The sequence below is a fragment of the Mobula birostris genome, chromosome 8 (assembly GCF_030028105.1).
Source record: "Mobula birostris isolate sMobBir1 chromosome 8, sMobBir1.hap1, whole genome shotgun sequence".
Classification (NCBI taxonomy): Eukaryota; Metazoa; Chordata; class Chondrichthyes; order Myliobatiformes; family Myliobatidae; genus Mobula; species Mobula birostris.
In genome coordinates this window covers 94,088,504-94,103,250 of record NC_092377.1, presented here as the reverse complement: position 1 = coordinate 94,103,250, position 14,747 = coordinate 94,088,504, and the positions used below count along the sequence as shown (strand labels likewise).

The following is a 14,747-nucleotide window of genomic DNA, read 5'->3' as shown; positions in this document are numbered from 1 at the left end:
TAAAGATCTACTTTTGACAGTTTCACTTGCTTAGCCTCAACAACTTGAGAAAATTAGGGAAAAGTTAGTCAGAAACAGAGACTAATAATTTAAATTCTAAAGCAATGCTCTTTTCACAATTAGTATTTTTTATTCCTGAATATCTTTTCCCTGTTTACCTGGTAATCTCCTTCTACAAATAAAAACTTAGAAAAGCATCTGTTCAGTGAAGCCCCTGCATAAATGAACAACTTCACTCAGCTCTGAACTGATTCTACAACCTATGGAAGAACTCTACAACTCATGTTCTCAATAGTATTTATTCATGTTTTTATTTACACTGTTTGTCTTCATTTACACATTGGTTGTTTGTCGGTATTTTGTGTGTAGTTTTTCAGTGACTCTATTGTATTCTTTGTTTTGTTGTAATTGCCAGCATGAAAATGAACCTCCAGGTAGTATGTACATGATGGCATATACATACTTTGACAATAAATTTACTTTGAACAACTACGTATTTGCCCAACCTTCCATTAGCCACCTCCAAGCCTATCTATGGAAGAGACTGTGACTGCCACAATTGCTTTATTAGACACATCAAGCTGGAGTGGAAGTCACTCTCAATCCCAAGGGACTGCTAAGAAGAATTTCAATTTCAAGTTTAATTAGATTACAGTCATACACAAATACAGCCAAACAAAACAGTGTTCCTCTGGGCCAAGGTGCAAAGCATATCACCAACAGCACATAGCACATATGGTTACGATTTCAGAAAAAAAATTGTCACAAAGAAAAAAATGATGCATTGAGAACCTTTATTTATGTAACAAGGTGAAATGTCTCTACCAATTAGAAGTTTAACATTATTTCAACATTATACCAATTAGAAGTTTAACATTGTACATATACATTCAGTGGCACTTTATTAGATACACCTGCTTGTTAATGCAAATATCTAATCAGCCAGTCAAGTGGCAGCAACTCAATGTATAAAGCATGCAGATGTGCTCAAGAGATTCAGCAGAAATGTGACCTTGACTGCAGAATGCTTATTGGTGCCTGGTGGGGTGGTTTGACTATCTCAGAAACTGCTGATCTTCTGGGATTTTCACACACAGCGGCATCTAGAGTTTACAGAGAATGGTGCATAAAACAAGAAATATTCAGTGGGCGGCAGTTCTGTGTGTAAAAAGTGCCTTGTTAATGAGAGAGGTCAGAGACAAATGGCCAGATTGGGTCAAGTTGCCAGGAAGGTGGTAGTACCTCAAGTAACCATGCATTACCACAGTGATGTGCAGAAGAGCATTTCTGAATACACAACACATTGAACCTTGAAGTGGATGGACTACAGCAGCAGAAGATCATAAACATACCTAATAAAATGGTTGTTGGGTGTACTTAGATTTACTTTGAGTGTTCATTTGGTTATCTTTTGCGAACTTGCTAGATCGGTTGCAATATTTATTCCTGCTTACAAACAAAATTCAGTGTGGTTGCAGGTGTAGGCACTTACTGTTAGTGTATTGGTACATCCTGAAATATAACATTTAAATGGCTGTCATGATCCATAGAAAGATTTTCAGGAACCCCTTTATACAGTGTCTATAAAAAGTATTCACCCCACCCCTTGGAAGTTTTACAACATTGAATCACAGTGGATTTAATTTGGCTTTTTTTGACACTGATCAACAGAAAAAGACTCTTTCATGTCAAACTGAAAACAGATCTCTACAAAGTGATCTAAGTTAACTGCAGATCACCTGTGTGCAGTCAAGGTGTTTCAATTGATTGTAGTAAAATATACCTGTATATGGAAGATCCAACTGTTGGTGAAGTCAGTATCCTGACAAAACTACACCATGAATACAAAAGCAACTCTGTAAAAAGTTTATTGAAAAGCACAAGTCAGGAGATGGATACAAGAAAACGTCCAAGTCACTGAATATTCCTTGGAGTACAGTTAAGTCAATCATCAAAAAATGGAAAGAATATGCCCACAGCTGTAAATCCGCCTAGAGCAGGCTGTCCTCAAACACTGAGTGACTGTACAAGAAGGGGACTAGTGGGGGAGGCCACCAAGAGACCTATGCCAACTCTGGAGGAGTTACAAGCTTCAGTGGCTGAGATGGGAGACTGCGCATTCAACAACTGTTGCCCGGCTGCTTCACCAGTCACAGCTTAATGGGAGAGTGGCAAAGAGAAAGCCACTGTTGAAAAAGCTCACATGAAATCTCAGTTAGAGTTTGCCAGAAGGCATGCGGGAGACTCTGAAGTCAGTTGGAGGAAGGTTCTATGGTCTGATGAAAACAAAATCCAGCTTTCTGGCCATCAGACTATATGCTATGTTTGGCATAAGCTAAACACCACACATCATCAAAGACAAACCATCCCTACTGTCAAGCATGCTGGTGGCTGCATCATACTGTGGGGATGTTTCATTGCAGCAGGCCCTGGAAGGCTTGTGAAGGTAGAGGATAAAATGAATGCAACAAAACACAGGGAAATCCAGGAGGAAAACCTGATGCAGTCTGCAAGAGAACTGCGACTTGGGAGAAGATTTGTTGTCCTGCAAGACAATAACCCAAGCATAAAGCCAAAGCTACACAGAAATTGCTTAAAAACAACAAGGCTAATGTCCTGGAGTGCCAAGTTAGAGTCCAGACCTCAATCCAATTGAGAATTTGTGGCTGGACTTGAAAAAGGCTGTTCACTCACAATCCCCATACAATCTGACAGAGCTTGAGCAGTTTTGTAAAGAAGAATGGCGCAAAATTGCAGTGTCCAGATGTGCAAAGCTGATAGAGACTTATCCACACAGACTCAAGGCTGTAATTACTGCCAAAGGTGCATCTACCAAACACTGACTTGATGGGGTTGAGTAATTATGCAATCAATTGTTTTGTGTTTAATAATTATAGTAAGTTTAGACCAATTTGTAGAAATTGGTTCTCACTTTGACACGAAAGAGTCTTTTCTGTTGATGAGTGTAAAAAAGCCAAATTAAATCCACTGTGATTCAATGTAAAACAACAAAACACAAAAACTACTGGGTACTGTAGATTTCTTTGTCTGCTGGAACCAACAGAAAAATAAAGAACCAGTCAAGATTTCTTATGAGATGAAAAAGAAACCAAAATAGAAACTTATGGAACTCAATACAAACCTGCTGGTGCATGATCTTGAATTAACTGCTGTGGGTAATATCTTTCAAACATATATCAACACTGCATTGCTGCCAAAAGTAAATCCGTGTTTCAGATAATGATATCTTGACTTCCGGTCAAAATAGCGCCTGTGTACAACGCTCCTTTGGTCACCATCTTCTGGATAGATCATGAAACTATTTATTTTATTTTTTTAAAGTCTTTTTCATTTGTTTTTCATCTTGAATGTGAACTGTTGGAGCCTGTGATTTGCTGTTTGGAGATTGTTTGGGTGTTCCAGAGCTCGGCAGTCTCCAAGAGGATTCTAGGAGGCAGAGGTAGCATTTGTGAACCTTGTGGCAGGCAGGCTGCGGGCTGGGGTGTGATCCGATAAAAGCTTCCATTGTTCAACATTTAAAGCGACAAGGGAGATTGAAACATCGAGGCCAATGCAGAAGTTTAGAGATTGTTAGGGTGCTTTAGCACTCTGCAGTCTCTGAGAGGATTCAGGGAGACAGAAGCAGTGTGTGCAAACTTTAAGGCAGGCAGGCTGCAGGGCGGGGCACAAGCCGATGTTTGACTCCATTTCACCGATTAAAGCTTCGAGGGAGATTGAAACATCGAGGCCAATGGGAAAGGTAAGCACAGCTGCCTGCCTTTCGATCGCTAAGGATCACTCTGCTATGTTACTGGAGAGGGGAGAGCCTGCTGCTGTGCCCAGAGAATGTTGCCCAGGTTTTCCGCATTTTGGACATGGACTTGGTCTATAGATTTTTTTTTGGTCTTATAGGTTTTTTTGTAGTGTCTTTTGCCTGATCTTTCTGGTTTTTTGTGTGGGGTGGTGTCAAAGTGCCTTTTGTTTGGAAGGAGGGACTTGGGGATTGATATGCCTGTTCCGTTTTTGTTCTTTTTTATGCGGGGAGGGAGGATTTGGGGGTAGACAATCAGGCTGTCTTTCTTTTCTTCCTTGGTTCCATGGCTACCCGGAAAAGAAGAATTTCAGAGTTGTATACTTTGATAATAAATGAACCTTTGAATCTTGTAATGTGTATCCTTTAATTGCAAACTGAATAAGATTGACAATTCTTGTAAATGGTTATTATACTTTAAAGCAATAGGTTTAATAGCCCTCATTAACAGTAAGTACCATGATATTGTTCTGAAGATTGTAGCCAATGTGAAGCAATGATGCTCACCACCGACCTTGACAAAAGCTGCCCTCAAGTATTTGGTTATCCACACTTTTCATTGGCAATGCAGCCTTCTGTTCAAGAAGAGAAGCTGAGCAGAACACAAACTGAAAAATTCTCATACAAAGTACACCAGGACAAAGCTGATTTTTAAACTAAATTTTTAGAGTGCAAAATAAATAGATTTTGAAATAAATTTTGTACAATAGAGAGGGCAGATTAAAAATAAAATTATAGAAGAACCTGAAAAATGATGAAGAACTTTCTAAAAAATATTATTTTTTGTTAGAGATTCAGGAGATTTGGAGTACTGTATAGAGCAGGCATCATTTTAATACAAACAAAATCTTTATTCATAACATATACACATACACACACACACACACACACACACACACACACACACACACAGGCTGAGTTCTCACGGTGTATACATCAGCTCACTGACGTCTTTACAAACATCACTTATCCAGCATACTGTTCCCACATTGTTCAAATCAGCCACTAACATCCCTGTACTAAAAACTGTGCACCTTCCGAACTAAATGACTACTGCCTGGTGGCACTGATGCTTTGAGCAGCTGGTACAGTAATGGCAAATATCAAAAACTCCATTCCTGCCACACTAGACACTCACCAATATGCTCACCATCAGAACCGCTCTATGACAGATAAAATAACATCTGTCGTGCACCTGGCTCTAACATACCTAGGAAACAAGGACATTTATATCAAAATGCTGTTTCTGAATTTCAGATCAGCATTCAACACTATTGTCACACAGATCTCAGTGAACAAATTCCTACTCCTCGGTCTAAATACACCATTGTGCAACTGGGTGTTGGACTTCCTAACCAATGGACTTCAGACAGTCAGGATGTACAACTGCTTCTCCCTCCCCATCATCCTCAATGTAACTGCCCCCCCCCACGGCGGTGTGCTGAGCCCACTGCTGTAAACTCTGCTCACACGTGAGTGCATCCCCAAACATCCGGGTAATCACATTGTCAAATTCATGACAGCTTACAGAGAGAAGGTGGAAGAGCTCAAGGCCTGGTGCCAGGCAAATAACATCTTCCTCAATGTCACCAAGACAAAGGAGGTGGTTATCGACTTCAAGAGAACTTACTCCACACACCCTCTTTCATCAGCGGCACAGTGGTGGGAACTGCAAGCAATTTCAGCCGCCTGGGAGTACACATCCCACACAACCTCTCATGGTCCCAGACGCATCCTACACAATCAAGGAACTTCATCAACGCTTCTGCTTTCTGAAGAGGCTGAAGAGAACTGGACTATGTACATAATGAAGGATCACAACTACCCTGCTTATGGACTGTTTGTCCCACTCCCATCAGGAAGGAAGTTACAAACATCCACACCAGGACCACCAGACTCAAAAACAGATACTTTCCACAAGCAGTGAGGCTGATCAACACTTCAACCCACTAACCTTGCCCATCACTACTGTATCATTTTCTATCAGAGTCACCTTATGTACAGACACTCCTGTACCTAGTGTCACTTTATGTATGTATAATCCATCTATGTATATATATATATATAGCTATCACTGTATTTATATTTTAAACTATTCTGTTCTTTATCTTAATGTGTTTTTTGTGCTGCATTGGGTTCATTTTCCTTTACACTTGTGTACTGGAAATGACATTAAACAATCTTGAATCTTGAAGTATAAACACAGTACATTCCTTTGGTCAGTATGTTAACACATTGTGTACATAGCACCATTGTCACTTGTGATCAAGGCCCTTCCCCACAGAGCCTTTGCCTTGACTGTACCTGCTCTTGTGGTTGCTCCGGTTTCCTCCCATATTCCGGAGATGTACAATTAGGATTAGTGAGGTGTAGGCATGCTATGATGGCGTCATAAGTGTGAAACCCTTGCAGGCTTCCAGCATATTACTCACTAATTTGATTTGATGCAAACAACGCACTTCACTGCATTTTTCAGTGTACATGTGACAAATAAAACTAATCTTTATCTAATCTTCAAACAGAGATATTTATGCTGATATTATTCTACCATTCTCAACAAAATAAACATAAAGGCTGTAAAGACCTGTAGCATTTTGTTCTTAGGCAATTTGCTTTGCCTGTTGTATATCAACTGTGGCCTTGAATGCAAATTTTTATTTAAAATAAATATTTAAGGATTAATAATAATAATTTTTTCAATAAGTATCTTCAACCACCGAAAATGAAATAAAGCAAAGATAATAGAGAAAATAAGAAAAACACTCACCTGTCTTGTCTTTACAAAATCAAGATTGAGTGGAGTTGTACATTTTGCCTGGTATACAGCTGTAGGCCAGGTAATGGGATGCATTTGACCCCTAGCTCAGTATGCTGTGTTTTACTGTTGGACTCTGTTAAGAGCTGCTTTCCAACAGTAAGAAGTGACTTCCAGTTTTGCTTGGCTTTTGAGAGTTGAAGCCCTTGTATCAATGGGTCAGTAGGTATTCTGGCAATGAGCCATGAATAATTGTGACCCACATATTAACAACTTAGGAGCAGAATTTGCCCACAAAACATGCATGATAGTTTCACCAGAAATACAATCAAATTGAAATGAAGTATAGGGTTAATTGTATATATAAATTTAGCATTCCCATCTGAGAACAATTTAAATTTCTAGGAAAAACATGTTCTGAGTATTTTTCATCAAGAATAGTTCAGAAATATTTTAAGTTTTTGTCTATTTCCTTTTAATAAGTTGGAGAAATCTGCAAGATGTGCAACCTTTGGATTTCTCTGCATCATTACAGCAACATTTGGATTTCCCTTGTTAAACAGTGACAAATATTGATTACCCCTCAACCATCAGGCTCTTGAACCAGATAACTTCACTCATCACATCACTGAATTGTTCCCACAACCTATGGACTCACTTTCATGGACTCGTCATCTCATGTTCTTGATATTTATTGCTTGCTTGCTGGTTTGTTTGTTTGTTTGTTTTTTTAATTATTATTTTATTTTTGCATTGCACAGTTTGTTGTCTTTTGCACATTAGTTGTTTGTCTGCCCTGTAGGATGCAGTCTTTCACTGATTCTATTATGGTTCTTGGATTTACTGTGAATGCCTACAAGAAGATGAATCTCAGGTTTGTATATGGTCAAATATATGTACTTTGATAATAAAGTTACTTTAAACTTTTGAACTTTGAATATACTCTACCATTAAATTCTGTTTCAAACATTGATAAAAGAATTGTTTAAACTCATCAATTACCTTATCATTTTTCCATTGCCCTGTGTATATTATTCCATCGGGTGTAGTATGAATGCCAAATCCATTTCTCTCCAGTCCAATGCCATCAATTCTTGTGCATTCTCCTTCTGTAAAAGTTATGCAGAACGTACCTGACCCAGGCAGATTTAGAAGACTGTAATTAAAGTACTGTACAAGGGTGGGGTAAAATGGTGAATTATTTTAGGTAGAGCTCCTGCATCATTAACTCCTTTATTGTCATTATACCTTCCACTGGGCATGCAGAAAAACAAAGTGATGAATTCACGCTTTATTTGTCTGTTACTCTATTTAGACTGGAAGAAATTTTGGTATCAATCATTTGCTGTCATCAGGGCCTGCAAGAACTAATCCAAGTTCCATGAATGAAATCACCATCTCCATAGAGTATTGTCATCAATCATAAATGATTGAACTGGAACCTGACATCCTCTCCATTGTGGAATGTTTGCCCAGTGGTACAATTTGTTATTGACCTTCTCTCTTTACCCTTTCTTACTGATGTTGCCCAAATTCTACATCTTGTCCAGCAGAGTAGAAATTGCAGATGATTGCAACCTCTGATATGGACTCATCACATCTGTCCGTACCAATATTCTCTGCTTGTGCTTATTTCCCACTTGAAATTGTTGTCAATACTTACGGTTTACAACAGGAGCTGTGTGAAGCACAGGTCTTAAGATAACTGACCTTTCTTCAGGCAATGAGGAATTTATTTGGCAAGTTTAAAAATGTGCCTTTGTTTTCAATCATCAGCCCAATTTTTGTGATTCAAGATTGTTATTTGCCATTCTTCAGTGCATGATTGTAAAGGACGAAATGCTTATTACTCCAGATCCAATGCAGCAGTTAAAAAACATAATAAGCATAAAGAACACAATAAAAACAATAAATATAAATATAAAAGCAATCTTATAAAACATAACGTACAAGTAACTGATAGATATGTAGACTGATTGTATAGAGTGATGCTCGATGAAGTGTATGTGGTGGTGGGGGGGATGGGTTAATGGGCGGAGGTGTCGGCCACCCTGATGACTTGAGGGAGTAACTGTCTTTGAGTCGAGTGGATGTTTGGAAGCCTCTTCTCTGATGGGAGTACGACAAACAGTCCATAAGCAGGGTGGGTGGGATCCTTTACGATATTGCTGGCCTTTTCCCGGCACCTTTCTGTATATATGTTCTTGATGGCAGGTAGGCTGGTGCTGGTAATACGTGGGGTAGTTTTAAGTACCCATTTGCAGAGCCTTCCTGTCCGCTGCAGTGCAGATTCCGTACCACAAAGTGATGCAGCAAGTTAGGATGCTCTCCACTTCAGCTTCCTCAGAAAGTAGAGGCATAAGAATAACATGCCATAAACTTCATCCCTGCCTAGGGTGAATTAGAATACTGAATAAATGTAATGTAATACAGTTGATGTGACAACAGGAATACAGAACACTCAATAGGGAATTTAATCCTTTTAGGAAGCGAAACTTAACAGAACTATACGGTCAGTGATAACACAAATGTATGTAGTCACTCCACTGTTATTTTTCTGTGACCAAAGCACAAAAAGCTGCACAACACAGGTCACGTGAAGAAAGTGGGATAAGTGTCCTAAACAATCTGACTTTATTCTTCTGCTCAAACAATTTAAATCTAGCATGTATAAACTTCCTGTAGGATATAATTCTCTTCTATGTGGAAGCAAGAACAACTCTAGTCTATAATTAACTAAAAACAACTTCGCTAAATTTATGTGTGAAAATACTCAGCCTTCAGCAACCACTGATTGTGGCAAAATAGCATAACAGATCAAACAATACAATTGTTTTCAAAGAATTCAAGCAGGTGCTTATAATTGTGAGGGAGGAGAATAGGACGAAATTTCAGACAGGATGCAAACATACTTCTAATAAAATACTAGAATTCTGCTTTACTAATATCTACTATCATGTGAAGAACATCTTGTTACTTACCATATCTATCTTCGTTAGGGAAGATGACATTCACAGTTAAGATTTCAGCAATTGCTTAAAGGAATATAAAGAAATTTGTAATCTTACATATCATACACAGCATTATGTAAAGACATAGCCCAGTGTCCAGACTTTGATATTTATTAGATAAAAGATAAGGTGGCTTTATATCATTAATCTCTAATAGTATCCAGTATTCATTTACATCGGTGGTGCACAACTAGAACAGGTCAAAAGCTTTAAGTTCCTCGGGGTCAATATAACAAATGACCTGACTTGGTCCAACCAAGCAGAGTCCACTGCCAAGAAGGCCCACCAGTGCCTTTACTTCCTGAGAAAGCTAAAGAAATTTGGCCTGTCCCCTAAAACCCTCACTAATTTTTATAGATGCACCGTAGAAAGCATTCTTCTAGGGTGCATCACAACCTGGTATGGAAGTTGTCCTGTCCAAGACTGGAAGAAGCTGCAGAAGATCATGAACACAACCCAGCACATCAGACAAACCAATCTTCCGTCCTTGGACTCACTTTTACTATCGATTTGTACTCCAGGGAGCGCGAAGTGCAGAATCAAATATCGCTGTGATGATTGTACGCTCTAGTATTAATTGTTTGGCAACAATAAAGTATAAAGTATTCTGGATAGGAAATCACTACCTGTGCAAAAACCTAATCTTTATAAACAGATTTTCCTGAGACTGAAGTTGTTATTACCATAGTCAGTTTCAAGCATATTGGCTAAATTTAACAAGACTTTTTAACAGCAGCCAGAAAGGATGTCCTAACTCTTGAGAACAGTAAGGACAGTGATCCAAAGGTGATCGTGAGAAAAAAGAAGCATGAGGAAAATGAACAACATGATAGAGTTTGAGGCCAGGGTGGTAGTAAAAATTTGATAACAGGTTTGAAATTCAGTTCTAAATTATGGGAATGTTTGAATCAAAGTCCACTATTGTGATCTCTCTAGTTATTTCCAGTGGACCAAGCAGAATAGCAAAATTGACCATTGTGAGGTACAACATAAATCAGCACCAAAAGACTGAGACAATAAGTTAAAGTTCAAAGTTCAAAGAAATATTATTATCAAAGTACATAATATGTCACCATATACTTCCCTGAGACTGATTTTCTTGCAGCCATTCACAGCAGAACAAAGAAATACAATGAATCAATGAAAAACTACACACAAAGACCAACAACAACTAACATGCAAAAGAGGACAAACTGTGCAATTACAAAAAATAAACAAATAATAATAATAAATAAGTAAATTAATAAATAATACAAAGAACCTGAGTTATAGAGTCCTTGAAAGTGAGTCCATTGGTTGTGGAATCAATTCACTGTTGAGGCGAGTTATTTACACTGGTTCAAGAGCCTGCTGGTTGAGCGATAATAACTGCTCCTGAACCTGGTGATGTGGGATCTAAGGCTCCCGTAACTCCTGCCCGATGGTAGCAGCGAGAAGACAGCATGGCCTGGATGGTGGGGTCCTTGACGATGGATTCTGCTTTCTAGTGGCAGTGTTGCTTGCAGATATGCTCAATGGTGGGGAGGGCTTTGCTTGTGATGGAATGGGCTATACCCACCATCTTTGTAGGCTTTTCTGTTCTTGGGCATTGGTGGTGCCATACCAGGCCATGAAGCAACCAGTCAGGATACACTCCATTGTGTATCTATAGAAGTTTGTCAAGGTTTTAGATAAGATGCTGAATATGAGCAAACTTCTAAGAAAGCAGAGGCACTGCTGAGCCTTCTTTGAAATGACACTGAAATGGCTGGTCCCAGGACAGATCTTCTGATATGATAATGCCAAGGAATTTAAAGTTACTGACCCTCTCCACCTCAGATCCCCTAATGAGGACTGGCTCATGGACTTCTGGTTTCTTCCTCCTGTAGTCAATAATCAGCTCTTTGGTTTTGCTGACATCGAGTAAGAAGTTGTGCTGTGACACCATTCGACCAGATTTTCTACTTCCCTCCTATATGTCAATTTGTCGCCAACTTTAATTGGCCAACAACAATGTTGTTATCAGCAAATTTAAAGATGGCACTGAAGCTGTGCTTAGCCTCACAGTCATAAGTACAAAGCTAGTAGAGCAGGGACTAAGCACACAGCCTTGTGGTGCTCCTGTGCTGATGGAGATTGTGGAGGAGATGTTGTTGCCAATCCAAACTGACTGGGATCTGCAAGTGAAGACATTGAGTATCCAGTTGCACTAGGAGGTATCAAACCCTAAGCCATGGGGTTTATTGATTAATTTTGAGGGGATGATAGCTTTGAATACTGAGCTGTAATCAATGAAGAACATTCGAATGTATGCATCTTCACTATCCAGATGTTCTAGAGCTGAGTGAGCAGTGACAAAGCAGTGTTAACCACCAGGCAAAACAAATAGGGTTTAGAATACTTGATGCACAGTATATCAGAATACATGATGTGCTAGAACGTGCTTCGCTTCTGCCTCTCATTCACAGTTCTAGTCGAGCTTGAGGTCTCTCTGCAGCAGGTATCTTGCAAAGCAGAGAGGTTTGCACCCCATGAGGGTCACCTTGCCATTTTAAATTGCTGATATTGAAAAATTTTGGCCCAATGTATCGCACCCTGAAATGAAGCTTTGCATCAGTTAAAAACTGGGTAAGAACTTGTAGCATCAATCTAGATGGGCACATTACATGGTTATTTTCATTTTTAGCCACTTTATAGCTACTCTATGTTGATGAGTGGTAAGTTTTGTACTGTGTATCCATGCCCACTTAAACTCATCTTGATATCTCTTAATCTGCACTGACATGTGGAAAAGTAGATTCAAACTAATGTGAAATAATAGTATTTTAATTCAATGTATGATCCATATCTCACATGTGAACATTCCCTGATTTCTATTGCAATTCAAACAATTAGCACTTCATCTAATTCAATTAAGGTTTTTGAGCTGGAAGGAACTAATAATTCTTATAAAAAAGAAGGCACTTAAATGAGAATAGAAAATTGTGAAGAAATCTCACCTCTTTCATTTGATTGACCTTTCTTTTTTGGCTTCACTATAACAAGAAGACAAACATGCAGGTTAAAGATAAGTTAAAATGCTGTGGCTCACACATTGGAGCACAATAAATTCCACAAAAAATAGTTAATTTCACCAGTTAAAAAAGTGGACAAGCCCAAAATTCATTACTATACATGTCATAATTTGGAATACACAAGATGGAGCATATATTTTCCTGATGTATGTATTCTTGATAGTTCAGTTCTTGCCATTCCTATCATGGAGGAATTAAGCTTTTAAAATTATACGTTTATAAACAGAGTGTTATATTCTTTCCTGATTATTATGACCAAGGTAAGCAGCTTCTTCTTTGTTAGAGACATGGCTAGTTTCTTTCAATATAAGCCAGGTGCTAGGCTAGGAGTGTGGAATATCTATTTAAGATCAGCTTCCCTTCAGGTTTTCCTCTCTGAGTGAAAATGCTTATCTTGAGATATGTCAACAGATCTATAGATGGGAAAAGTAAATAGGTAATACTGTGATCCTTCTCTTGGTGTTTTCATTCAAATGAAAAGTGGCAACCATTTCTTGAAGAAGGCAGACATTGATAAGTAAATTTGCCACATCAATGAGCCAACACAGACTCTGGTCAATCGCGAAAAAGGTTATATGAAGATCAAGCTTTCATACCGGACACAAGACTCGTGCTACTGGGTAGCAATAACCTGTGCCTTCTACATGTGACCTGGACTACCTAAAGCAAGAAGTTCAAAGCACCAGAAAAATACCACCAGTGCTGTCTCACAAGATCCACAGAAGGGCGACGTTGGTATCCTCTCCTAGGTTTTGTCCTCAGCAAATGTCCATCTGATGAGGGGTCTTTGACCTGAAATGTAGGCTCTGCTTCTCACGGATGCAACCTGGCCAACTGAACATTTCCAGCATTTTCTGTTTGTACATTAAAGAAGATTCAAGCATGTGCTTAAAGCTTCCCGGGAGAAATCCACAATCCCCACTGTCTTCTGGGAATCCTAGCCCATGACCACTCAAAGTAGAGAAAGAGCATTTGGATGCTATTGAGAACTTCAAGATAATGAATCTGGAGCACATTGAAGTCCCTTGTAAGCAGTAGAAGGAGCACACCAACTTACAAGTTATCCACCTGCTCTGTTGGTAAGATATTGAATCAAGGACCAAAGCATATAAACTGGTAAGAGCAAGTGACAGACGGGATTTTACAAGAATCAGCAGCAAGAGAAGTATAAGTTAATAACAAGGCAGAAAATGGAATTCATGAAAAAACACAGATGTTTTGTAATATGGATACATAAAAGGAAAGAGAGTAGCTAGGGTAAGTTCAGATCCCTAGACTACTATATTCGGAAAACAAGGAAATGTTTTACAATAGGTTAAGGTAGTACTTTGCATTTGTCCTCATGGTGGAAGATGGGCTACTTTCAAACACTATGTTATAGATTCGTAATACTGACTTCCATCATGAAGAAATTAGAACCAACTAATGGTATTAAAGGCAACAAGTATCTGCACCAAAGGGTTTTAAAGGCTGTAGCTGCACAAATAGTGAAGCCATTGGTTCAAAACTCTCTGAGTTCTGGGAAGATACCAACGCATTAAAATTGGCAGATGTGACTCTATTGTTCAAGGGAGAAAGACAAATAGGTGGTAACTATAGACTTTTAAGCTAAATATCTGTGGTTGACAAGGTGCTGGGTTGCAGAATCAAGGAGGAAATTGTGAAGTATTTAGAAAAGCTTAATGTAACGTAATTAATCTAAGACAACATGGTTTTACAGAAGAGATTTGTTTGACAAATTGCTGAAGCTCTTTCAGGATATAACAAGCAGAATTGATAAAGAAGAACACGTAAATTTTGATTGGATGAAACTTGTCAAATGGACCTTAATGCGGGAAAGGATGAGGTTATAGAATCAGGGATGTCCAGCATAGAAATGAGCCTTTTCAGCCTACCTTGTCCATACCTATCTATTTATCCGCATTAGATTCTTATCCCGTTTGTATCCAAGTACCTATCCATAAGCCACTTAAACATTGTAACTGTCTCTGTCTCCATCATCTCCTTGGGCTGCTGATTCCTGATAACCACCAGATTCTGAGTATAAAACGTACCCCTCAAATCTCCTTTAGGTTCTCCTCTCTCATCTTAAATCTCTATCCTCTAGTTCTAGACTC

The 14,747-nt window shown here is 38.8% G+C and overlaps 1 protein-coding gene across 4 annotated transcripts in view; it reads right to left on the bottom strand.

Moving 5' to 3' along the window:
* The window catches only part of morn2 (MORN repeat containing 2), a 46,871-nt gene that overhangs the window by 12,431 nt on the left and 19,693 nt on the right, over positions 1-14,747 (bottom strand). For 2 of the 4 annotated variants that reach the window (XR_011887050.1, XM_072267116.1), the window contains exons 2-4: positions 12,556-12,591; positions 9,548-9,601; positions 7,569-7,699 (exon numbers count right to left, since the gene is read on the bottom strand). Coding sequence is in view for 3 of the 4 variants with exons in the window: in XM_072267116.1 (XP_072123217.1) it covers positions 7,569-7,699; positions 9,548-9,601; positions 12,556-12,591 (221 nt within the window). In the remaining variant the exon portion in view is untranslated. The remainder of the gene's footprint in view (positions 1-7,568; positions 7,700-9,547; positions 9,602-12,555; positions 12,592-14,747) is intronic. The other 2 variants (XM_072267117.1, XM_072267118.1) reach the window with 2 other exon arrangements.